This window comes from Kazachstania africana, chromosome 6, assembly GCF_000304475.1.
Source record: "Kazachstania africana CBS 2517 chromosome 6, complete genome".
Lineage (NCBI taxonomy): Eukaryota > Fungi > Ascomycota > Saccharomycetes > Saccharomycetales > Saccharomycetaceae > Kazachstania > Kazachstania africana.
The window spans coordinates 23,995-49,951 of record NC_018945.1 but is presented as its reverse complement, the minus strand read 5'-3'; the positions used below and the strand labels follow the sequence as shown (position 1 = coordinate 49,951).

The 25,957-nt window shown below is 35.8% G+C and overlaps 7 protein-coding genes across 7 annotated transcripts; 4 read left to right on the top strand and 3 right to left on the bottom strand.

Moving 5' to 3' along the window:
- Positions 1 to 62: 62 nt before the first annotated feature.
- Positions 63 to 1,361, bottom strand: ADE12 (adenylosuccinate synthase; the record flags this gene model as incomplete). Its single annotated transcript, XM_003957699.1, has 1 exon — positions 63 to 1,361. One exon carries the CDS (start codon positions 1,359 to 1,361, stop codon positions 63 to 65), a length of 1,299 nt encoding a protein of 432 aa, XP_003957748.1.
- Positions 1,362 to 2,107: 746 nt separating this feature from the next.
- ADY3 (Ady3p) lies at positions 2,108 to 3,829 on the top strand (the record flags this gene model as incomplete). Its single annotated transcript, XM_003957698.1, has 1 exon — positions 2,108 to 3,829. One exon carries the CDS (start codon positions 2,108 to 2,110, stop codon positions 3,827 to 3,829), a length of 1,722 nt encoding a protein of 573 aa, XP_003957747.1.
- Positions 3,830 to 3,880: 51 nt separating this feature from the next.
- On the bottom strand, positions 3,881 to 6,985 carry LRG1 (GTPase-activating protein LRG1; the record flags this gene model as incomplete). Its single annotated transcript, XM_003957697.1, has 1 exon — positions 3,881 to 6,985. One exon carries the CDS (start codon positions 6,983 to 6,985, stop codon positions 3,881 to 3,883), a length of 3,105 nt encoding a protein of 1,034 aa, XP_003957746.1.
- A 4,972-nt stretch (positions 6,986 to 11,957) lies between these two features.
- Positions 11,958 to 12,740, top strand: KAFR0F00130 (uncharacterized protein; the record flags this gene model as incomplete). The annotated part of the gene is made up of 1 exon (XM_003957696.1): positions 11,958 to 12,740. One exon carries the CDS (start codon positions 11,958 to 11,960, stop codon positions 12,738 to 12,740), a length of 783 nt encoding a protein of 260 aa, XP_003957745.1.
- Positions 12,741 to 14,616: 1,876 nt separating this feature from the next.
- KAFR0F00129 (uncharacterized protein) lies at positions 14,617 to 15,582 on the bottom strand (the record flags this gene model as incomplete). The annotated part of the gene is made up of 1 exon (XM_003957695.1): positions 14,617 to 15,582. One exon carries the CDS (start codon positions 15,580 to 15,582, stop codon positions 14,617 to 14,619), a length of 966 nt encoding a protein of 321 aa, XP_003957744.1.
- A 6,037-nt stretch (positions 15,583 to 21,619) lies between these two features.
- KAFR0F00127 (uncharacterized protein) lies at positions 21,620 to 22,492 on the top strand (the record flags this gene model as incomplete). The annotated part of the gene is made up of 1 exon (XM_003957694.1): positions 21,620 to 22,492. One exon carries the CDS (start codon positions 21,620 to 21,622, stop codon positions 22,490 to 22,492), a length of 873 nt encoding a protein of 290 aa, XP_003957743.1.
- A 2,365-nt stretch (positions 22,493 to 24,857) lies between these two features.
- On the top strand, positions 24,858 to 25,637 carry KAFR0F00125 (arginase family protein; the record flags this gene model as incomplete). The annotated part of the gene is made up of 1 exon (XM_003957693.1): positions 24,858 to 25,637. The coding sequence occupies one exon, from the start codon at positions 24,858 to 24,860 to the stop codon at positions 25,635 to 25,637; it is 780 nt and encodes a 259-aa protein (XP_003957742.1).
- Between the last annotated feature and the right edge of the window lie 320 nt (positions 25,638 to 25,957).

Below are 25,957 nucleotides of genomic sequence, written 5' to 3'. Positions count from 1 at the left end.
TCAAGTAATTAAATGTGACAATTTTATGTATTCATATATATATATATAGATTTTCATATATTTTAAACATCTCTATGCAACATACTGTCTCTACTTGGACCTGTGCCGACCCATTCTACTGGAACGCCAAGGAAATCCTCGATGTATTTCAAATAACTCCTCGCGTTAGCAGGCAAATCATCACAGTCTTTAATTGAAGTTATATCTTCATCCCAACCTGGTAATGTAACATATTCAACATCAACATTAGCTACAGTCAACAGATCTTCAGGGAATAAATCTAATTTTTTACCATTAATAGAATAAGCTACACCCACTTTGATTTCTTTAAATGTGTCTAAGACATCTAGTTTGGTGATATTTAAGCTGGTGTAACCGTTTATTAAAGTTGAATATTTCAATACAACCAAATCTAACCAGCCACAACGACGCTTTCTACCTGTCGTTACACCATACTCAGCACCAATGGTTTGTAGTTTTTCACCAATTTCGTTCAGTTGCTCAGTGGGGAATGGACCTTCTCCGACTCTTGTAGTGTATGCTTTAACCACACCATAAATATTGTCGATACTACGAGGAGGAATACCGAGACCTGTAATGGCACCACCGATACCTGTGCTAGAAGAAGTAACGTAAGGATATGTACCAAAATCAATATCCAACATCAATGCATTGGCACCTTCTACCAAAATCTTCTTATTTTGACTTATGGCTTTATGTATAAATGCAACTGAATCCACAACAAATGGTTTCAATTGTTCCCTGTACACTTTGTACCTTGCCAATTCTTCTTCAGCATTGTATTCAAAATCACCATATCTTTGCTTTCTAGTCTCAACCAATCTCTTGTATTTTGTAACAAATTCTTCCCATGCACCTGGATTGTCGTTTACTAGATGGTGCACTCTAATACCAGATCTTGAAGACTTTGTCGAATAAGTAGGACCAATACCCTTGCCCGTGGTACCGATGTTTTTGCCGTCTGTGGTCACACTTGTTAATTCCAATTCTCTTAACTTATCAGTTCTTTGATGAAAATCAAAGACAATATGAGCTCTTGATGAGATGAATAATCTTTCTCTTACCCCTTTTAGACCTTTGGATTCCAGTTCTTCTAATTCATTGAAAAAAGATGGGATGTGAATGACAAGACCATTACCAAGAAGGTTTTGGCAATTTGGATTGATCAAACCAGATGGTAACATGTGGAAATCATATTTGACACCGTCAACCACAATTGTATGTCCCGCATTATTACCCCCTGCACACCTGGCGACCACATCGTACTTTCCGACTAACAAGTCCACCAACTTACCTTTACCTTCATCACCCCACTGGGTCCCCAAAACAACGTTAACCATTTTCTATGTCTTACTTAATTTTATGTGTCTGTATCGAGAAAGTATCCTTGAAAGTATAAAAACGGAAAGGATGTCCTCGATTCTTATAAAATCATCAAATCTTATATAATAACTCTAACAAGTGAAAAAACACCAATGAAAACCAAGAATACGTTTGTTGCATGAATAGTTTGAGTCAAGATGGAAAGAAGTCTGATTTCACAGCGTTAGATTCATCTATTAATTTTTATTGTACGTGGTCCCAATATTTATTAAGTTTTGACTCTCTTTAGTCTGCAGAAATATTCTCGCGGAGGCCCTCTAATATGGCAAGAGTCAGGAATCGTGTTGATATGGAAGACAGTCGTGGATGTATAGAGAAGCTATGGACTACGAATACTCGGATTTAGACAAATATGACACACTTATCTTTTGCTTAAATTGATGATATTGTTGCTGTTTTGTGCTTTTTGCTGCGAATGAGCGCTTTTTGCAAAGGATCTGTGACCAAAATTGCACATTTCGTCCCATCCAGAAAAGTTGGCTTAAGGGCTCTGGTAGTGCAATACTGATGGATGTCTCTATACCAATAGGTGAAGGACTGTTTTTTCCTTTCAGTCGAATTGAAGAGTGCTTGTTTGTCGGTGTCACAAACCTCTTAGCGACACAAAATGATGATATGAGGACTCAAATGTGGTTTTTACAGCTATAAAAGACATTCAATATCATGAACAAAGTTGTAAGAACCCACAACAATTATAAAACAGATGGGTATGGAACTATTTAATAGCTTTTTCTCTAGCAAGGATCCGAATATGAACGAGGAAGTTGCAGTTGCGCCAAGTACACCAGAGAGGAATGACGAAAACTTGTCACATCCTCCTGTGACACTCAACAATATCCCAAGCACTGCGGGTACTCAGAGTAAGGTCGGTCTGGGCAGAAGTTATGTGTCAAATAACAACAGTCTCTCAGAATTTAGTAGTCCTTTAAAGACAATGATCGCCGCCAACAACAACAAGCTTTTACAAAAGAGCAAAATCCCTTCTGAAAGAGTAGATGTTAAGGAGGCAGATATACAAGAATCCCAGGAGGAAGGAAAGTCTGATAAACTAATGGCTGAAAGTTTGGCTGCAATGAGAATTGAACAGAATCTGTTACAAAAGGAATTGCGTACATTAAGGGAGAAATCAAATGTCGACAAGGCTAGTTTCTCTTCAAAAATAAAGCAATTGATGCAGCAAATAAATAAACTGAAGAAACATGACCAGGAATGTAACAGCAAACGAATTGAGCTCACAGAATATGCTTTCAATTCTCAACTTTCCATTGTGACAGAAAATTTTAAGAAAGAAATACTATGTAAGGATAAAGCAATTTCAAGTCTACAGAGAGAAGTAGACAGATTTCAAGAAAAACGCAAAAATGCAAAAAATGAGGAGACTATTGAGATTGAAAGAATAAGATCTCGATTAGGGAAGATTGTTTTATTCAATGTTCCATTAGGTCCAGTTTTAGAAGAATATCTTGATTCGTCTACAGATATTGATTTCAACGTTTTATTCAAGAAAAAAAATGAAAAAATACTCTCTTTTAGCGAAAGTTCCCTTGATCAATATACCACTTCAGTTCTATCTTCACTCAAGGAGCTGAAGAATGAAAATATGAAGGGTTTAAGTAAAATTAATGATAATACTAAAAAATGTTTCGAATGTAACTCGAATTTTTCTAACAAGTTGTCCGAATTTGCTTCAAAACTTGATGATAATAAGGAAGAAATTGTGAATTTTATCGATCAGAAATCAAAAGATTTACTTGACGCTAATGAAAAGTCTGTGAAGGCGATTGATGATCAAATTAGAAATTCGAATGATGGACTATTACTGAAGGCATACAACAAAATCCATAATCTTCAAAGTGAGAAAGGGAAATTAATTGAAGAAATTGAAATGAAGAACCAAAAGTTTGCTAAAGTTAACGAATTACTTCATGATATTGAAAACGATAATTTGAAATTTTTCAAAAAATTCGACATGACAATAGAATATTTAGAGGAGAGATTAAAGTTTTTAGAAGGTGACTTTTCAAAGAGAATCACATTCGAAACCATCCATCAAAAAAACCCGGAGAAATTTACAAAAGAAATTTACGACTATCTAGAGTTTCCCACTATTGATAACATGAATTTAATCGAATTACAAAATATAATAAAGCATTTCTCTTTGTTTTTTGAAGTGCCTCTAAGCAAATTTTTCAAGAAATTGCCAACAATTTGTATTTACTTGAGATATGAAAGAAACTTGCTGCATTTTTTTGTCGACCGATTGAACTATCAAATTTACAACCCTAGCAAAAAAATCAATTTCAAATCATATACAGTTGACGCTTATCAACAATATTTGAAAAATGGAAATAGTTTTGAAGATATCAACCACCCTTTACAAAAGTGCTTAGATGACCTATATAATGAAATCATACTAAAATTATGATGAAAGGAAACTTTGGCAGTTTCTTTATCACAGGATTTTCTTACTATATTGCTAAATTAAACTTACTTGTTGATGTAACATTTCATTTTGTATTACAGCTGTAGATGAATGTTTTACTTTGATGGAGTTTTTGACATCAAATTCCGAAAAATCAATTGTACCATCCTGTAAACTCTTTGAAACAAAAGTTCTTATCTCATTTTTATCACTGTCTATTTTTCTTGATTTGACTTCATTTAGTAAGTTCATCAAAAACTTCGGGACCATTGCCAGTTGCTCGTTATATGTAATAAGATAGTCGATGATCTCAATGGCAAGGAAGTGGTGCTGACCCTCTTTCTGAGCAAAATCATCATTGTATTCTTTCGTCATCAAGGGTTGCTTGCCACCACCAGTTGAATTTTCAGGTACAAAAAGGATGTTGGGAGCAATTACAGTAGATAAATTGTGAATGTCCATCTTAGAACCCAGTTCATTTTCAATGTAGGAAAAAGAAGCTGTCCAGTGTAAAAAAGATAGTAAAACTTCCAATAAGTTCCTATTATATTTTGGCAATAAGGCGTAAAGCATCGATATTACTAATTGCTTTTCAAAATAACGTTCGATTTTTGCAGCTTTAATCCATAAATCATATAATACATTTGTCATTATAGGATCTGGTAAATCTCTTATAAATTTCTTCAACAAAGCAGAGAGTTGAATTGCATTTACCTTTGAAAGATCAGGAAATTCATTCGGATTATCATCAATGAGAGTACTAATTTCTCTCAGCTTTCTGATGTTACCATTTTTTCTGAAGATACCCTCAACTGACATATCCATTTGACGGAGTAGAGATATTAACTCATCAACTATTGTGGGAATTCTAATTTTCGATGGACCGACACCCAATTCTGATGCTGTGCCCCATTTTTCTGATAATAAACTTAATGGAGTACCGAATACTTTTCGTACTACCACTTTTTTGGAATCTTTGTTCATTTTGATCTTCATCTTCTCCCAGAAATTTGCCTTTTCTTGTCTTGTTGTAGGTACACTTATTTTTAATTCCGCTAGTTGAAGTTCGTTTTGAACCAACGTTTTATTTTCCAACAATACGTAATAACTTAGAATGTGAATGATCTGCATATCTCTATCGCTAAGTTCACCATAATAAGTTCCACTTTTTCTTCGGGAAAAAGGTGCTTCGTCATCTTCAGCGTCCTTTAATTTATTAAAATGTGTAAAAGCGTTTGGTCTCAATTCCCTAGCTTGCTCTGCGGCTACAATTCGTGAAATATCATCTAAGGTTAAAGTTTTTGTATTATTGAAAACGTTATCATGCTCCATCTCTCTATTTTCTGATTCAGTACTGTCATTATCAATTGTGTCAAGTATCTTTAAAGAGCCCTTTCTCTGCATTTCTTGCAAATCATTCAGGTCTTCTTCTGGTGTATCTAATATTAGAGAACGACGTACGGATCGTTTATCATAACCTATTCTTACACTTTCTCTTCTCGAGCGCAGTTTTTTAATGTCGTTAAGTGTTCGTATATATGTTTCCTGCGTCACTAAAGATCTCCTTAGTTTAGCATTGTTTTGTTTTGCATTTTCATTCTTTTCTAGGTGAGCTTCCATCACAACTTTTGATCTAACAAGCGCAATCTTCAAGAGGAACATTAATTGAGAAAGCTTGGAGATATATTTAAAGCCAGGTAGAGATTCAGCGTCAGAAAGAGGACATTTAGGGCAAAATATCTTGCCAGAAGTTCTACTGAAAGTTGATTCAGTGATGTCAGGTCTCTCTATTGCAGAGTGGCAGTTTGAACAAGCAAAACAATCAATATGCCACCTAAATTGATTGAATTGAACACATTCCTCTTGTATGTACTTCTTACAACTATGACAGGCATCCGTGGCGTCAATTGGAACATTTATGTAAGTGAAAGGGTTAGTAGTGTATATCTCATTTCTTTCTATTTCTTTAAGAAATTTAAGAAGTACTCCCAGAGAGTGTGATTTCACATTCATCTCTAGAGAAGTGAAGAGACCATACCGTGTCAGTAACTTTAAAAAATGTGCCAATCTCGTTATAATTGACATTAATGATGACAAAGTGGACTCTTTATTGTATACTTCTGTCCCTAGTTTCCTCAACAATTGCAGATAGATCATTATTTTTGTTGTCAGGCTTCTCGGAAGTTTGGCATATTTACGTCTGGTAGCGTCGTTATCATCTTTATTCTGTCTTTCTGATGTATTGTTGTTTGCTTGAGATTCATTGAATACTTCAAAATTATCTAAAGACTTGAATAAACATTCAACTTTCAAAACAAATAAAGCGGTAGCCTCTATACCTTTAATTTGATCACAACAGGATAAATATTGGAACATATCCGATATACAGGAAGCACTTTCTTCTTCAAACCTATAAAGCACAGACCACGTCTTTGAAACAATAAAATTGAAGGTGCTCATAAATTTCTCCATTTCTGCAGCTGTTGGTCTTACATTATGTTCTGCACTAGCATGGTGAAATTCAGACCTGGGAAACAATGGTAATGCCAGAGCTTCAGAAGATAAAGTTACGTGCCAGTATTTGTGAATCCCATAGCATTCTGGATGCCAACAATGTATTTCTTCACTTCTTGGAAATTCAATATATTGATCAGAAATTGGGTATTTACAACCTTTACAACGTTTTGAAAAATATTTTAAAAAATGATATTTACAGAAGAGCTGGTCATTATAAGTGAAACACTTTTTCACACCACATGGTGCCTTACAGATTGAACAACAAAAATGTTCTTCATCATAGCGTGCACCAAAGGCAGTATAAAAAAGTCCTCTAAGGGGCTTATCACAGACTTTACAGAGTAAGTCATGACGCTTGAAATAATGATATTGGCAAAGTAGAATGGTTTCAGAATCATTACTTGCCTGATATGGAAAATATTTGGGTTTCAAAGGTTTTGAACAGTCGCGGCAAGTAAAGCAATCTTCATGATAGTAATTGCCCAAGGCCTTCAATACACTACCACCATTTTGCTTGGATGAAGCGATGCTTTTACCACAAGTTTCACATTTTTTTAGATTGCTATTGGATGTAGGGCCATTTAAACTCTTATCTATTAGTTCTAAAGATTGCTCATTTCTAGTTAAATCTAGCGATGTCATTCTATAGGAATATGTCCAAATATCTAAAATTATACCGCTTGCAGTAGAAGTATGAGAGCAGGGACGATTCTCTTTTCAATGAGTTATCTTAACAGGTTTCAAATGACTTTGTTTATTTTTGATGTGCGAGTATAAAAAATATATCTGACGGATCCGCAGTTTTTTTTCAATAACTGACAAAAAGAGACTTACATGAAATACATCAAGATTTTGCTGCAAAACTTTGAGAAATACAGTTTTTGCAGGCTAGAATCTCGCACTGGATATACTATAAAAATGACAATATAGATTTCTCACAAAAATGATACGTGCATAGAGGTTCCAGCTATATGGATTGCAAAGTTCAGATATAATAGAAAATTTTATATAATGAAAGCATTCAGAAAATTGATTGTGGATCGAATATCAGATAACTTTTGTGCAAGTCAGAAAAGCTCGTATTCTCTTTTTCTGCTCATGCTGGTTAAGCACACTCAACATAATTTCGCGTTTCGTACCGTCGATACCTAGTGCCCATTCAGGTAGTGGCACAGGCTGCGTTCAGAGTTGGAAAAATACATGTATATAAATGTAGAGTTTCTATATGTATTTTTCTCTTGGCGAGTTTGATACCCTAACAGGACCAAACAAAATTATTACGCCGGTATATATTACAAATAACATTGATATCATCAATACTTGGATTCTCGACACTACCAAAACCATGTTTTAACTATGTAGAATTGCAAACAACAATTAGATTCCTATGAAATTAGCAAATCAAATCAGCATACATTACAGAACTACAGGAGTTTGACCAATGCCAAGAATCCAATTGTTGCGGCGGAGTCAGAAATGTTGCTCAGTTATGCTAGATTAGAGACACACATATTCTACAAGTTGAAACGTTACTCGGTCATTCCCAAAAAAACAGAAGAGCAGGGAGAACTAAAGTGATAGTCGATCAGATCATCGATGTTAACTGTCTCCGTCTTGCCCCTCGTAGAAGAAATTACATCTATTTAGCTCTAAAAGGTAAATTGAACAACGCTGGTGCAATGTAAATGATGGCTGGTATAACCGCAGTTGGAAAAGGAAAGGGTAATAAAATCCTCGTGAAACTACTCAATTTAAAGGACTTTGACTTCGGAAGAGGGTTTCTCGAATTTGTGCATAGTGTTATTGACAGAACATTATCAAGTTACTACGGTGGAGACTTCCATAATGGACTGTTACCAATAGTCAAACTGCCAAGTCTTTCACCGACAAGAAACTCCATCACGTTCTTAATAAAAAAAGAAAGTAATAATGTATGGGAGAACCAATAGCCTCCACCTCAGTAACCTTTTTAACAAGGTCCAACTTTAGCTCTGCTACAAAATAGCATAGAATATCAACAATTCTAGTCATTTTGAAACAGCAAAAGACCAATAGATTAGCTCGGTGTCCATAGTCTTTTCCGTGTTAGACCACTAAGCAATCACTCGCAAGAGGCAGCGCCTTTTGAACAGCAGAAACAAACCGCGATTGCTACTCTAAGAGATGATCTTATATCTATCGTCACAATCGAACATTACATCAATAAAATTACCCAATCTTTGTTACAGGGACGAATTACTCTAGACTGTATTACCAAATACCAGCTCGAAAATGGAAACTTTTGTTCCAATTATAGTGCCCCACCCAGCTTCAAATTTATATACGGTATTCCAAATTCAACTTTGCACATTTGCGTTACCGATAGTCTTTAAATTGCATTTGCCAATCATGATATTAAGGCCACTTCTAAAGCCTGTCAATATAGTCATCGCTTTTTGGGAAACTTAATGGCTATGTCTTCATGAGAAGTTTAGAATGACATCTGTAAGGAGCTTTCAACTCTAAGTTCATCAATAGAGCAAGCTCAGCAATTAGCGCCCCTACAACTTTTCTTACTTCCGCCTCACAAGCGCAGCCCCCTCTGGAATAGAAAGATTCATGACAAAGACTGCCACTTAGTTCAGCATACCAGATTATCAGCCAGATCTAGAATCAAGTCTAACAAATTTTTCAAAGTTTTATTAGGCTCATCAAAAAGAATACCATCAAGCTTGCTACAATTCAGCGGCACAGTATACTCACTACTCGGGTGATCAATTTTATTCTCAGTGTAAAAATTTCTCACATTGTCTAACACTTCAGCAATAATTTTTGTATCTCTCTTGTACTTTCATACCAGCATTATTTATGTCCTTTGTAGCACAACACATAAACTGTAGAATAATTCAATATGGAGTAGTTAATGCAGGTGCCTTTCTTTCTAATGGAATGTGGTTGCTTCCGCATGAATCCTCTGCATTTCTGGATTAATTAATTGCATTATCTGAATAATCTGAAGGCTCTCGATTGGGAACACACTCAATTTTTTTATTTCTATTTTAATAAAATGAGATTCTATGAAATGATAAACTGCATGAAGACACTCCATTAAAGATAAGTAACCTAAGGAAAGGCATTATTACAGAACTCTAGAAAAGCTTCTTGTTATTAAAATATATAATCAGTTGGACGGTCTTTCAAAACCATTAAAAAGCCCTTATTTCAAAAAAGATTATTCCTTATATCAATTGTACCATTTTGTCGTCGAGAATGTGTCTCTACATGATGATCGTGAGTATCCTGCAACGGGTACCAATCTAACCATTGAAACTGTCCCAACTATGCCACAATTAAAGGATAATAAATATTCAAGTTCAAATATCTTCTGTGTATTTTTTTTGAGTGACAGGCACCTAGACCATAACAATAGGGAGTTTCGTATACTTATTATAATTTTTTCGAACCTCTGTACATCACAATTCCTGCAATAATCACAACGATTAAAGCAATATGCATTGAGTTATTGGCCAGCAAGTAGGACCAGCTTCAATACCCTCACATATAGAATTTGCACACATAGGGGTTAAAAACGCGCCTATTATCAGCACCACATAAGATAAACTTGTGTAAACAAAAAACCTGGAAGACAAGTCACCAGAATAATACGACCAAAGGATGAACAAGATCAGAAACACTACTGCCAACCCATAACTAGGTGTGCTGTTGTTCACCCGAACTTCTTCATCAGTGTTGATTCCTTCATCTAAGTATGTACCACTCTCCAAATTAGACATATTGAAATTGTTTGTTGTAAGGTTTAAAAGTTAAATTAAGACGACAAAAAAACAAACAGTGTGAATTTCAATATTACGAAGAAAATAAAAGTTCTGAAATATATATATTTGGTTATTGTACCTCTCTTTTATTTAGCGAAAGGTATCCTTGTTATTAAAATTTTTCTCGATAGGAACATGGTACAGACACACAGATAGTAGACAACTTTAACTTCCGTTGCCTCGAAAACAAATGAACAAGATCTTTCTATAAAATATTCCGATTACGCGATCTTTTTATAACTTCATCATATGATAAGATGAACTGAAGCGGACGCATCATTCTCTTTGGTGAGTTGATTGGATTATACAGCCAGTCTATTTGAACGTTATCTTACTGTTCAGACAAAAGTAAAAACTCAAGATATGCAACTGCTAAGCGTTGGAACAAACGGTAACATTTGCTAAAGAGATGCAAGTCAGTTTCGTTTTCTTGGCAATTTCGTGTGTATCCATTGGACTCATTGGCATATATATGTATAAGAGAAATAAGACAATAAATGCTATTTTAGAAACGTTTTTTGTTCATTCAAGTGTAGCTTTCTTTTTTCTTTCTCAGTAACAATGGCATCCCTCAAAATAAAGACATGCAATACTGAGTTAACTAACTATTTGAGTGGTGGTGATCAGCAACGTAAAGTAAGAGCTTGTGTGGGTATGTATTTTTTAGGTTGTCCTATTGGTTCTCTCACTTTTGGACTGGTTTGTGTTGGTATATTCATGCTACCCAACGTCAGAAGGAGCGCTGCTAGGCTATCCAAGAATATTTGATCATAAACTCGTTCTCGATAATATATTTACTTATTTCATGAATTCAGACTGATAAAAATTCTCCTGAATCAGAGAGTCCTGATTAAATAGATTATTTTCTGAGATTATTAACGATATTTATTTGATCATAGGTTTATTCGTTCTCTACCACATAAAAGGAATATATCATCCTAACAATCATGAACTTAAGAGCCCTCATTCTTGAAGTACGATTGTTGAATTTATGCATGTGCAATTTGCTAATTTTCATAGGAACTCCTCATAATGTAATCATTCATCATGATTTGTTTACCATAACACGATATTTCGTTGGCATAATGTTTGTTTGTAACAATATTCACACCAAATAGGACGAAGGGTGGCGCATATAATGTTACATGGCTCCCTGTTATAAAAAGCTAAATAAAATGTATGTACGGTATTATATGAGCATAAACGTGCAGATAGAGTACATGCCCCTTAAGGACTAAGCTGGCTTCACTTAGAGTTTATAACGTAATCAAGGTCATCTCAAAGATAAATTAGGAGAATTATACCCGTCAAATAAAGAAGGATATATCATTTGTCCAGATAATATTTATACATTGAAACGTCTATGAGACTTCAAAATTTGGTTATCTCTATTTTAAAGCCTACATAACTTTGCGAGCTACCCGTTTTTCGACGGCTTTGTAGCCTGGTCTGCCATAATCATTATTGCAGGCTGAATTGCCATTTTTCAATTGTTAAGTTTGCTCTTGTGTGTCGCAACTATGAAGTTAGCCAAAGAATCCCATTAATTAGACTCAGGAAAGGAGGGTTTACACATACTACAGAGCTAGCACCACAATGACTGATCTGAGGATTAAGCAACTATCAGCCTCGTCCGAACAGTTCATAATCTCACGACAACAAAGCTTATATAATCCCAACTATACGACTTCCCTGCTGTATCCGAATTTCTCGAGAAAAACAGTACATAAGGAGAGTTCCTAGGCATTATAAATTCTTCGGTAAAATAAAGTAAAGCATTCAATACAAGTTGGATCGAGATGGAAAGTCATAAACTACAAAATGATTCAAATAACGATACTATTTCAAAAGGAGGAAAACATTCCGATAATACTGATTTTTTAGTAAGTTTCTACTTAAGGATTTATTCTATATTGTCAACACAAGCGTTCTTTCTCCTTACCACAGAATACTTAATCTACCGTTGGAAACCTGCATTAACTTTTACCATTCAGTATCACTGGCCATATATCGTAAATGTAACGATTGCGTATGCATATATATTCAGAATAAACACTCCTGTGAGAAATACAGGTTGCGAAGAGGAAACAACTATTGACCGGTTATTACTAACGAAGAAGTCTTCTTTATGGTTAAACTACTTTAACAGAGTAGGACAATTTGCCTTTTTCTTCTTTACTTTACTGGCGCATATATGTCACTTTGGATGGATCTCTTCACGCTATGAAAACTTCAATGCTCAATTTAAGTCTTTAACGATATCTTTGATATTAGAATTAGGTGTAGCCGGTATTATGTGCCATGAACACAGGCAGGATACTCTTTTTGCAAGTAAGCTTATAATAACCGCGTTATGTACTGTTATAACAAGCAATGTAGTTTTGTTCATTTTACTCTCGCACGGTAGGTGTTCCCTTCTCATAACCAAAATATGGAGTACAGCAACTATAATAATGTATCGTGCTTTAATCAGCACTACCGTTTCACAGAAACTGCCTCCTGGTAGGTACCATACAGTTATACCAATGCTTTTCATAATGATACCTATACAGTCATTTGGAACAATGTTTGTTCGAGAATAAGCAATGCTACACTCACTACAAAGATGTATAGTACATTCATACCTAGCATCTCTCCAACCCTCTTTATCTTATTGTTAGATGAATCCCTTTTGAAGCACCGCAGAAATCGCCATTTCATACAACTCCAGGTAGTTTTGTTACTCGGTGCTTTGCACTGCATTCACAGGAAAAATTCTCGATTATAGAGGTAATTTAAGCTAAACAATAGTTTATAGGAATTTCAAGAAGGGATGTATAAAAATATTTCTATTGCTGGTATAAATGAACATATTGACAACGAGGATGAGATCTTACAGGATTTGTAGCATTTGAAAAATTTCGTACCAGTGATTATTTTATGAAGGGTTAGCTCAAATCGGCACCACCAATTACGGCTTGCATGAATAATTGAGTAATTTAATAATGGTTAATAATGAATTACATTTATAGACTGGTTAGTACAGTTTTTCTTATATATGAAGTACGATACTACAGTTCTTATTTTTGATACAACTTAGAAGATTAGCATTTACAATGCTCCCACTCGTACCATTACTGATCAAAATCAGCATTCATCTGATTATTTATATAGAACGCTATATCTCTCTTTGGTAGATCTAACCTATAATGGATATTTAACTCTTCTGTCAAACAGGTATTTAATTTCATTTGATCCTAAGCAATGAACTTAGGGAAGATTAATTTTTGGGCAACAAGTTTTGCATTGTATATTCACTCCAGGTGTAGGAAAATTCACAAAATATGAAATAAATCTCTCAAAAGTTTATAACAAAGTTTCACTAGGGGACAAATTATTGAAAAGATACCCTTCACTTATATTTACCTATATGTACTTTATAGATTGGAAGATAGCTATAATGCTCTAGGCACCCCATCCCATCATACCTTCACAAGGTATGTCATCAAAAGTCAGGTCACTTTCAGCCTGGAGGAATTTAATATAAACAGCTGAAGGCCCGTTATGAAAGAATGAAAGACATGACCCTATTGTATTGTTTGGGATTTCTGTATGGAGAGCTTCGATAAGAAGTCTGTTTAATTCAGTAGCCTCGGCATTGAAAGCGGAAAAGGAACTCGATTCTCTTTTATTCTTCGAATACCTATAAATTACATAATTGATTCTCTCTTCCTCCACCATTAGGTAACCTCCAAAACTACCATCTGCAGCAGATAGCGACTCATAGTCACTAGACCAAATATTACTGATAGACATAGCAATAGAAGATATCATGTCAGTCGTTGATATTTTGGATAACGCAGAGCGGTTGTTTGTCATTGTCAGCAACATGCATTATGAACACCCTTTGCTCCATGAACCAGTCATATAAACTTGAGACTTCATACTCATTGATTGGCGGAAGGGTACCATTAATAACCACTGATCCACCGAACATCGTACCTAAATGAACAAAAAGATCACTATCAAGATGGACATGTGGCCCTTTAACATCAGCATCAAAACCAAAAAGGCGAAATCTATTTTTAGTGATAATACATATTCCCATAATATTTGTATTTTTGTCTTGATCGGCGATAGAAGGGGCTGCGATTCGATAATCTGCACATAATTATTCATCACAATATAGGTAATGTAAAGTCTATAAAGTTCATTCGAAGGGCCAAAGGGGTTATCAGAGGCTAAGAAAAAGTAATTGATGGAGGCTTCCTTGGGGCCATGGAACAGACATCTGGGCCTATATGCAGTAGAGGCGCTGGCATTTATTCAGTACGAAAGAAACTCAGTTACAAATAAATTTCGAAAGGCAAAGAATTGAGGCATATACTATAACGATATATCACAGATCATAAATCTTAAAATAAGCTACCATAGTAAAGAAATTTCTTTTTAAAATTTTGTACGATAGAATGAAACAAATTAAGCAGATACTGTACCAGCCACAGACCCTGGTGCATCCCAACCGGAAACAGCTTCACAAGCAACGTCACTAAAATTCATCTTACTATCAGCCATAATGAATTTAGCATAAGCAACTCTAGATTCATCATGGAATAAAGTGACACATACCCCTGTTATACCTCTTGGAAATTTGGTATCAATAGCTTCGATCAAGACTACTTCCAAGTCACTACCTTTTGCAAAGTTACAACCATGACCATTTTTCGAATACTTGTAAATTATATATCCGAATTCTTTACCATCAACTTTAACAGTGTTCGAATAGGAGCCACATATTTGAGTTGAAGAGTGCTTTTTATTGGATGAACCATCGGTTACAAGGCCGTAAATGTTACTTACAATGGTCGAAAGAGTATCAACTAAGGAAATGAAAGACATCAAAAAACTAGGATTACTTCCTTTGTAAGCGGTGCTAGCAATATGGGACGTAGCATTCTTATAAGAATCAACAATTATTTCTCTGTAATATCCTTTCTCAAAATTTTCGAAAGTCTTATTAGAAACGTTTGTGCCTGTGAACAGAGCATTCAATTGACTAAAAAGTTTCATATCAATGTAACTGTACAGCTCATTGGACTCTTCTTCATATAATTCGGAATAATTTATTATGTCAATGGTACGAATAGCTACAATACCTGTTTCATTGTTTTGAGTTATCAAAGATATTGGTGGATGATTGTTATATAATTGACTCAATAACTGAAAAGTGATGTAGGGCCTGTATAAGTCGTCAGTTGGGAGGTAAGGATTTCCATGAGCTGGTGAGAAGTATTTTGCCGTTACCTCGTCAGTATTGTTTGATAATAGCGTTGTGCTATTGTTTTCAGTAGATACTGCGGCATAGGTTAGAAGGCACATTGAAGCGATCAGGGCTAAAAAAGAATTGATATTGAAAAAACTCATTCGAGTAGCCACTAACCTCATACATGTATTGACTAATCCTTTTATTAAATATAAAGAAAGAAGCTAGGGGAAATGAAACCTGAAACACGCCAAAGAAGGTGTCTTAAATACTAATTTTTGCCGGTAGTAGAAAGTCTGCTTCGAGCATGGATAAAAATCACAATCAATAAAGCAGAGATCAAATTGTATGGAATCGCACAACTTCAGAAGCTGCAAGTAACATACCATGCATGTGTCTCGGTATCTAGCACTAATCATAAGAAACTGCCGGTCCAAGATCAACTATAAAATGGTTTATACTTCAGAATAAATGGCTGCATATGTAGCCGGCAGTGGTAGCGCAATCCAAAAGTCCTTTTCTAATATGCATCTGGTTCATGCTTCGACTAATTAAGAGCAAAATCTTGTGGTTTCCTGGACAAAATTTTCAATGCTACCTATAATCTCAGAAGCAACTGTCTGACAACATCGTCTTCTAAAGGCCAATAATTTTTGGCTGCAAAATGTTTTCTTTCTTTGTGCAAAAACCGAAGTTTTAGAGATGGGAACCCTAAGCAAAAGCTTTATAATCCGCAGAGAAAAAAACTTGATACTATAAAAAGCACTTCGTTTATAGTTGCTCACATCCCGCTAAGCAGCCATTTATGTGAAAAAGACAACCTAAGATGGGCAAAAGAACATCGACTTACTTCCTATTTTGCTAATCAAAATATACAAAATTGCGAAGAAATTGAGAAGCGAAACCTCAAAGCAGTTGAATCTTGACCGTTCGGATGGTAATACCCTCAGGACAATGCACATAACTACCTCACTTCCTCTGAATCCAGTTGAGTAATGGCACCAAAGAGCAGACAGTTCAAATTCTTATTAATATGTTTTTATTATTAATAAATATTCGGTTTTAGTTTCTAAGGGTCTTAATCTAGCACGTTAGCGACTGATACATTAATACATAGTTTTTATTCTCGCTGTCTTGGTCTATATCCAGTTGTTAAGGGCACATAACACATTATGCACCGATATGATATATCTTGAAATTTTATACTTACTTCAAGATACTTGCTTATCTAATATGCTGAAAATGTAAACTGCCTGAAAGAAGCAAGCTACTTGAAAATATTACCTAACACTGGAATTTAGTGTATTTTGGTTGAAGAATGCCCCTGCAGGATGCGCTCAATGCATATATTGCTTTTTAGACCGCAAGGTAAAATTGTTTCTCTTCCGTTGCAGTCACAAGAACAGCTACAATTTCAAAATAATATTGAATCAAAATCAAGCCAATTCGCACTGTAAACTTCATATGTCAGTATATGGATTGAAATCCTAACTCGAGCTGAAAAACCTGAACTTGAAAATAGATTTCTGCGACTACTTTTTGTTGGCGTATGTTAGATACCGGGCGGGGACCTTTTGTAGTCATAGTAGGACTATTGTTTATTTGAGTCATAATTACAGTAGCAAACACTGGACAGTAAAGTAGTTATTATATAATACAATCTTCTATGGTATAGAATATACATGGGAGAAAGAAAGTCTAATAGATAAAAAATGATAGAAGATAAAAGGCCTTATATATGTTGGCTTTGGCACGATTGTAAACATATATTGAATATGTGTTACGGAAGGGCCACTAGTGCAAATGAAAACTTCACTTCTATTCTACTGTAAAGTTCAAACTGCAGACAATATATAGTCAGACGGCGCAGTTATACAACGTGCTGGATCACCCCCTCCTCAAAGTCGACAACATATATTTTACTGGCAGATGGGAAGGAAGTCAGAACCTTATCCGCCTTATATCGCACATAAACTCCTCTTGATACGTCACTACAAGACTTTCTTTTTCTCTCGAACAAGATAAAACCGAAGATCTGATCTTCGAGAACCCTATTGTTTAATGTCATCGAGAGTGGTAAACAATTGACACATAGCTAAACATTAGAGTCAATCAATGAAAGTTGTCATTAATGAACAGTTTTCCGTTATGAAAGCCTGGATTACTGATGAAAGAAATAGTAAAGTTATTTTCTGAATGCGTCGCTGTGTTATGTCGTCCTTGTCTGAGGGGGTGTCTCATAGTTCAAAGTGTTCTCCAGAGCAGAAAAGATGGTGTTTGAACTTTTTCCAGTAGCATTGCAATGGAGTGCTTTATATTCTTGTATCCTCTTTATCTTTCTATTATCAATTGGGTTTTAATAAATGGTTGAAGGGATTCAAAAGGATATAATGTAGGATGTTAAAGTGAAAACAAATACTAGGGACCTTAATTAAAAAATCAGATATATAACGCATTGAACACTATAATGGATATTTGACTCGGTTGGACCCGTTTACTTCACATAATTTGAATGGAAAAGTTAGTTGACATCACTGATACCAGATTCATAGACACAGATATTGTACTTTTAAAGAAGGTTCAGCTCAAAAAAGCTGTTCGAAAGTAATTGGTATTGAGACGGTCCAACCCGTAGGTATTTGATAAACTAACAGGTAATAATAGTAAGCTGATGAAAGGAGCGCTAGACGGAAATACAGCACTCATCTTTTTTCTGTTTTCGTTCCATGAATTCAACTTTGTACTTGGAAGTAATAAGTATATTCAGTTCAACCAGTTGTGGAGTTTAGTGTTAAGGCAGCAGCAAGCTCACAGCTGGTAAGATTCTTGACTAGGCAACTTAGAAGGACCTATACTAGTTGTTCCAGAAAATATCACAGTCTAGACCACATAATGCTATGCTGGATTATTACTTCTCGAAGTGGTAGCTCAGATATACCCACGAATACTTTGTTTGCTCTCGATGGAAAAGAATCCAGGTGTGAATAATTGGGCTTTTGAGGCTATTGAGCCATTCTAAAATCCGAAGCTTTTATATATCTTTATATCTTCTAATCGATGGCCATAATAGTTTCTTCACCAATTGATTGAACCAAAATAATATGGGAGTAACAGTTTCTTCCAATCAGCTGATTTCAATGAATAGAAACATCTTATTAAAATGACGGGTGAATGCTAAGTAGACATAGAAGGCGGTATTCTCTCCTTTTTGAAACTTTTTCCTCCAGGGAACTGGTTTTATGTTGCGTATACAGTAAATATCATTCAAAGAGAGTGATCATAACCTACAAAAGTATAAGTGGACATAGAAGCTTCTAAAGTTTTTAGTCCGCCTTAGTCTATATCTAATTTTTTTGGTTTCTAAAAGGGGACAAAGCATACATATATTAAATAATTAGACTAGTGATGAACTCCCTTGGTAATTCGCAAGAGGATATAATACGCAACATTCGAAGGATAGGAATGTTTGCTGTTTTAATGTCGTTTGCTGTGGTACTGTTTGTATTATGGAGCGAGCCTAAAAGCAAATTCAGTAGAGTTGTTGTGATTGTAGGTATTGGTGCCGCTGCTGTAGTTGGTATATTTGCTGCCTGGCTTCCAATATTGTTTGCGCTGCCAGCTGCAGGAGAAAACTTAACCAGAACGATATAGTATGAACTTTTGTAAAAGCCAAAATTTATTCATCGTATTTACGACTAAGCAATTAAAGTATGAGGTGTATTGATATTTACGATATATTTGTTTTCCGTTTTGTTGTGAGAGTAAACGTCGGTAAATTTTACTTTCACTTTTAATGAAGTGAGACATAGAATCAATAATGAAGCCCACAATTTACCAACCAAATGCACACGCTGCTGTTTCTCCCTTTGAATGAATTATATCAAATCCTGTTTTCTCGAGCATTGATATTTGAAAAACAAATCTAAAGCTTGAAGTTGAAGAAATAGGAAGCAGTGATAAGAAGAGACAAGAGAAGGGCATAACAGATAGGAATGGGAGTTAGACTAGAATTAAGATAATTATAGTCCATTGTGGCTTACACTGAACTCCAAAAGTTGGAGAATAGCAAGTCTATTCATGTAGATTTACTGGAGATCTGAATACCAGAGGAAGCTATGAAAAGGATATCCAAGTGTTAGTCGACATGATTACGTGTTAGAAAGTTGAGCATTCATATTCATTGAAGGTCAATTAAATTTATGTCATGGTTATAGGGTTGATTTATACTGACTCGATACCAATTTGAATCTATTTGATAATAGGAATAAGAGTGGATGATACAGGCTCAAAATAGCGCATTGATGGTTTTTTAATAGAAATAAGTTGTATTATTACTAAGTGGTTACACTGATGGACTTTCTTGGTTTCAATTATCCCCGTATACTGGTAGTTTCTGGAATTAATAAAACGAGAAGACAATGATACAGAACGACAGAGTATTAAGAAGTAAAGATATGACAATATTGATATCACAAATACACATAGATATAGAACGGCGGTGTTGGGCGATGTAATTCACAAATCATTAGATTTAGATGTGTCGAAATCAAGTTCTTTAGTAGATTTCTAGAGTATGTTCAAGGGAAGTCTTCAGGCAATTGAATAGTGGTGTAGAAATAGCGACTAGACCGTGATGAGACGTGGTAATGGAGTTCCACAGATAAATGATCAGCTTATCTGACTTGATAATTATTTTCGAATGCGAATTTGACGAAGCTGTTTTTGGAGTAGTTCCTAAAATATCGGTTAGAGTTATCTATGTTGTTGGTGCTAGTTTGTGTTCATTAAGTTGGATAGTATCTGTGTCTAGAAATACGAAGACAACAATATGATACGTGTTTTTAGGTTATTACAGATAAAAAGCAATGGGATGAATTTTACCTGTTGATAGAATAAATATTCAAAATGTTGGTCTTATTAATAAGGCTGATGATAAAGGTAGCATGTTTTAGATCCATCTTTCAAGGTTATGAGACAGTCAAAAAGAAGAAGTTATGTTATCAGAGATACTGATTGAGCGCTTCAAGTAATTAAATTATGTTTCATGGTAATTAAGGATTAGGATAAGTAATTCCAAGTAAATGGTGAATTAATGGATTACAATGAATACGAAATGAGATGGTGTATTCAATTCATTGCTGTCAATGGGATAAAGCCGCAGATTCATTTGGAATGATCCTAGTGTTGTGTCAAAAAATGATATGTTGAAGCATTATATTGACATTGGAAGCGATTCTGTGATGGAAAGAAAGTAAATAGAATAGAAATGTTGGCTGTGAGTAGGGTTAATCTATTGTTCTTTTAGTTGAATAAAATGAATACATTAAAAGATGTCTCCTTGTGTTATGAATGGTATTGATCTCTTATTATATCCAGTTGAATTAACCTGAGTTACTTAACAGGTGATTAAGGAATGGCAGCGTGAGATTCTGGAACATTTATTGTATTATAGTTACAATAATCTGAGTTCATTACTGGTCCGTTCAAAGTTGTGCCACAAATATTAAATCAAGCTAAAGATGGGTAAAATTGGTGCAGAAATTTAAACAGGGATGTCATAGTTGATAAGGAAAATCAGTTGAGAGATTCCAGAAAGATGAAAGATGACAAGAAAATAGGTCAATGAGGTGTTTCATAAACGATGTTACAGACAGATTTTTGGTAAGTGACTCTCTTTATCATTCTCACTAAATCAAACTCAAGGTTCTCAAACGAATGGAGCATGTTGTGAAGCTGTGTTGTCGATCTTTCGGTTATTGATCATTTGGTAGGGAGACCTTGGTGAGAGTAGGAAGTATGAATAATGACTAGTAAGTGTTTCTTTCATATGTTGTATTTCTAGACATTAGGGTTTGACGGCATAAGCTAGAGGTGCGACCAGTTAAAAGTACAAACATTTTTTGGAAACATGCACTAAGTACCAGAATAGCAAGGTTTGAGAGTTATTATATTTTTCGTGCACGTAGATGAAGCACTGTGTTTTATCCCGATTAGGATAGTGGAACCTTTCTAATCATTAAGTTGTTCGTATAGTTAACAACATATGGAATATGTTTGCAGCACAATGCATCCAATCCTGATGGGAATTGTGGTGACAATTAAAATCTGCAACGCGCTCCTCATAAACGTGAAAATTTTTCATCTCGAAATGTAAAATACAACAATATAAAAGGCCTATAGAATTGTGTATTGAAACGAACGAAACCGCAAAATGCGATAATGTCTTCTAATAATCAAGAAAACCCTCCAGCTACTACTGACATGGGTAATACGCCTCCACAGCAAAGTGTACGCGAAGTGCCACGAATAAGGGATTTCACTATACGTAGATTTTTGTATGATTCGGCGGTTATGGTATTTTCACTTCATATAATGATGCTTAGCTGGTGGTTCGTTAGGGATGTAGTAGGTTTATTCCTGTGGCAGACGCTTGTCCTGTCGCTTGAGCTAGGTTTAGATTTGGCAGCAAGAACTTTGAATAAATGGCAATCGGCAGTTGTTAAAGGAGCGATAACAATCTTTGGACTAATACCAGCAGGAACAGGATATCTCTCCGGTTCGAAATGTTCGGACTGGTGGCTAGCGCTTTTCGGCGTTGAGTCGGTGTCGGATTATAAATCGGAGACCAAGCTCTGTGTTACTTTGGGGGCAATAACTGTTACAGGACTACTCGCATCGGTAGCCATCAGTTCGTACGGAAAAGACGCAGGATGGTTCTATACTAACGAGAATGCAGTTCTGCCTGCAGGACTAGTCAAAAGAGACCAGATCGGGACTTATTGGGCAATACACGAGCTTGGCGTAGGGCTCGGCCATAACCTGACTGGCAACTATGAGGATGTGGATGCCGTGATTGCGTATGATCTAGGCCCTCATCACAATGTGACAATAAGAGCTCTCTATAATTCAACCGACACAGGAGAGGCAGCACTCGGTTATTATATACATACTCAAGGCCCACAATTTCACTACACGGCCGTATATGACGTGGGAGATGTGACGGCAGTGCTGGAAGCAGGTGCATCTCACATTGTAGGCAACGCTGCGAACTCCAATAGTACTTTCACAAAGAGAGATACTGGCTCAATGTAGGTGTCTTACACTGCGTGGGGGGGTAACGGCGGATATATACAGGACCTGAGGGACTGGGGCGAGTTCACTACCGCTGGCAAAGAATGGGCTACCAGCGACGTATTTAGCCAGGTTGTTAACGTACCGTCGTGCACTAACAGTTACAGCTGCTATGGCTATTATGAGAAACTCTGCCTGTCTTGGGGATTCAGTTTACAACGTATAGTTGAGTCAGCTATGGTAGGAGAGGTTTACTACAACAAATATGGTGGGCTTGATACAGTGTGCGAAGATGGCTAGATGGCTAGTTTTGTTACCTCATCATAAGCAGTAGTGCATTGTCCGCCCACATACATTTATAAAAGAGAAAAAATAAGAAGAATCAGAACTTTACGAGAAAAAAAGAGGAAAGATAAGAAAAAAAGAGGAATGCATTTTTCCTAGAGGGCCAAGTGTTCCGGATCTTACACGTTCACCAAGTAGTTGCTCATCTCTAAAAGTAAGAATATACATATTTATATATATATACCCAAACAAAATAGTTTCTCAAAGCCGTACTTCGAGCATTGATATGTTTTATTAGTAGCAAAAGTTTTAACTTCTCTTATTTTTCTCCAGAGTACAGGTTTGAAGTGGCCAAACTGCGTGTTCGATGGCCGTCCGAGTCTGAAAGACGTGGATTTGACATCTGAATGTTAGAAATTGCAAGGTATTGACGGTTTATAGACGTTTATGAATTATATATAAAATTAATTAGTACGGTTTTAGATTCTTATATAAGGGTACCTCGTAGTATGGTTTTATACGCGCCATTTCACGGCTGGTATTCTATATCGTTGTTTTTAAAGAAGAGCCACCCTTCTGTTTGTAAATAGAGGTAGTCACTATTTGTATTCGAACATCTAGTATAACTTGTCCTGATGTAACTCATAGCATGGTCCTTAATGGATGGAACTATACCGGACTCTAGAATCCCATCCCTTTGGTTGAGAACAGTTGGCCATGACTTCTGTTCTCCTGCGAGCTCATTAAGCATGTTTTAATTCATCGTCTTCTACTGTTACTAACACACATTACACCTATCCATGGAGCAGAGGTCAGGACTTTATCCTCTCCATATCATGTATCTACAGTTACCGGTAGGTACGTCACTACAAAATTTTGTTTTTTCCCCGAATTGGATAAAAGCGAAAATCTGATCTTGAAGAACTTGTTCCATTGTTTAACGCCATCAAGAAAAGTAAACAACTGACATAGTTAAATATCAGGATTAGTCAATAGAAGTTACTAACAACAAACGTTTTTCCGTGGTGGAATGTTGGATTATTGATGAAAGAAATCGTAAAATTACTTTCTAAATGCATCTATGTGTTGTATCCCCCGTCTGATACGGTGTCTCATAGTTCAATTTTTTCTCCGGAGTTGAAAAGATAGGTGTGTCAACTTTTTTTCAGTAGCATTGCAATGGAGTGCTTTATATACTTGTATCATCTTATTCGTTGCATTATAGATTGAGTTCTATGAATGGTTGGATGATTCAAAGGGCAGATCAATGTAGGATGTTGAAGTGAAAGCAAATTCTAATGATTTTAATGAAAAATCAGCTGTCCTGCGTATTGAATAGCATCAGAGATACTTGACTACTTGGATGAGTCTATTTTACGTAGTTTGAATGGAAAAATAGTTGACATGAATGGAATCAAATTCCCAGTTACGAACGTTCACAATACCTCGTGACAGTTGGAAATAGTATTCCGTGTTATACTTACCACAATATACCATTGATTGCGGGCGTGCAGTGCTGTTCCATGCTTGAAAAGAGGGGAATCCTGAACCTTCAAAGATATTCAATTTTGAGGGAGGACTTAGCTCAAGAAAGCTGTTCATGAGTAATTGGCGTTAAGACAGTTCAATATGTAGGTATTTGGTAAATTAGCAGGGAATAGTAGTGAGCTGATGGAAGGAGTGCTGGTCAGCAATACGGCACAGAAAAATGAACCAATTTTTAGAGTACGTAAGGTATTGTTTTTCAACCTTAGATAAGAAATTAGTATAAAACTGCTCATTAATTTGCTCATTTTTCATCCAAAAATTTTTATGGCAACCCCTTATGTTGAGATTATGGAAGTTGTACATTCCCAGCACTTGACAATTTGAAGTATATAAGTCGAGCAGTTTTTCAATTTGCATGTTCTCAAAATTGAAGCCACAATCTAGCGCAAATCCAATAATAAGGGCTTACGCGCGTACTTTTTATTTCAAAGCAGAAATGAATTCCGAGAATAGTTCTACCGTTCGTCTTGTATTTCCACTATGGCAAGGAGGAGTACAGCCAGCTTGTCAGTTTGGTTCAGAGTTGCTAGAATAGCTATTGCCCGCAACGGGCATGCGAGTAATCCGTGTCCCAGTTCCAAAATTCAAGGGTGATTTTAGCAAGAACGTGAGAGAAGTTGAAGAGGATGGCGTCGTATTCAAATCAGACTTGCTTACACAACTCGCTGCCGCTAGAAGTGCACTTGAGAGATATAAACCTGAAAAAATCGTGACATTGGGTGGTGATTGCTTAGTTTCTCTAGCCCCATTTGCCTACTTGAGTGAGAAATATGGTGAAGATTTTGGAATTTTATGGATTGACACACATCCAGACATTTCTCAACCTGGCCAGTTAAACCACGCCCATACTTATGTGCTAGGAAATTTAATGGGCCATGGTGAGAATGATTTTGTTTCAAAACTCGTACCAAAACCAGCAGGTGCCTCTAATGTTATGATTGCTGGAATTCACGATCCATTTGACCATGAAGAAGAATTTTTAACCAGGTATAACGTTTCTACATGCTCTGCAAAGGAAGTTCAAGCCGGAGCCAAATCTGTTCCCCAATGGATTCATGATAGAAAAATTAAAAAACTTGCAATCCACATTGATCTGGATGTATTGAATGAGGCCAAATTCCATTCACTGTTATTTTCACGTCCAGATGCACCTGATAAGTATGGGTATGCTCAAGGCGAATTAAGTATGCAGAATGTCATAGACCTGGTCAATCAAGTTAAAGAAGATTGCACTATTGTTGGGATTACAGTTGCAGAATACCTGCCTTGGGATGCTATAAACTTGAAAGCCATGCTCCAAAAGCTGCCCTTAATCGGAGATGATTGTAACTGATGCTGCTGTTGTACTAAGTCATTTTGAATAGCTTTTTTCTTGTTAGCCAAATTAAAAATTAAGTATTGGAGAAAGCGATAGTAACTTCAACAGGAAGGTAGTGTTGTTCATTCTCCATTCGAATTAATAATTCTGTAAATGAAAATGATTTTCTGTGCCTTGTTTCAACTTTTAGTCGTAAAAGGATCTCGATAACAATCTAAATATAGTGAATACAAGTTTTCAGCAATAAATATAAATATTGAACAAAACTCTCACAATGCTACAGTGCCAAAAAATCCCCATAAGGAATATTGAACTGTTGAGTTTCGGCTCAACAA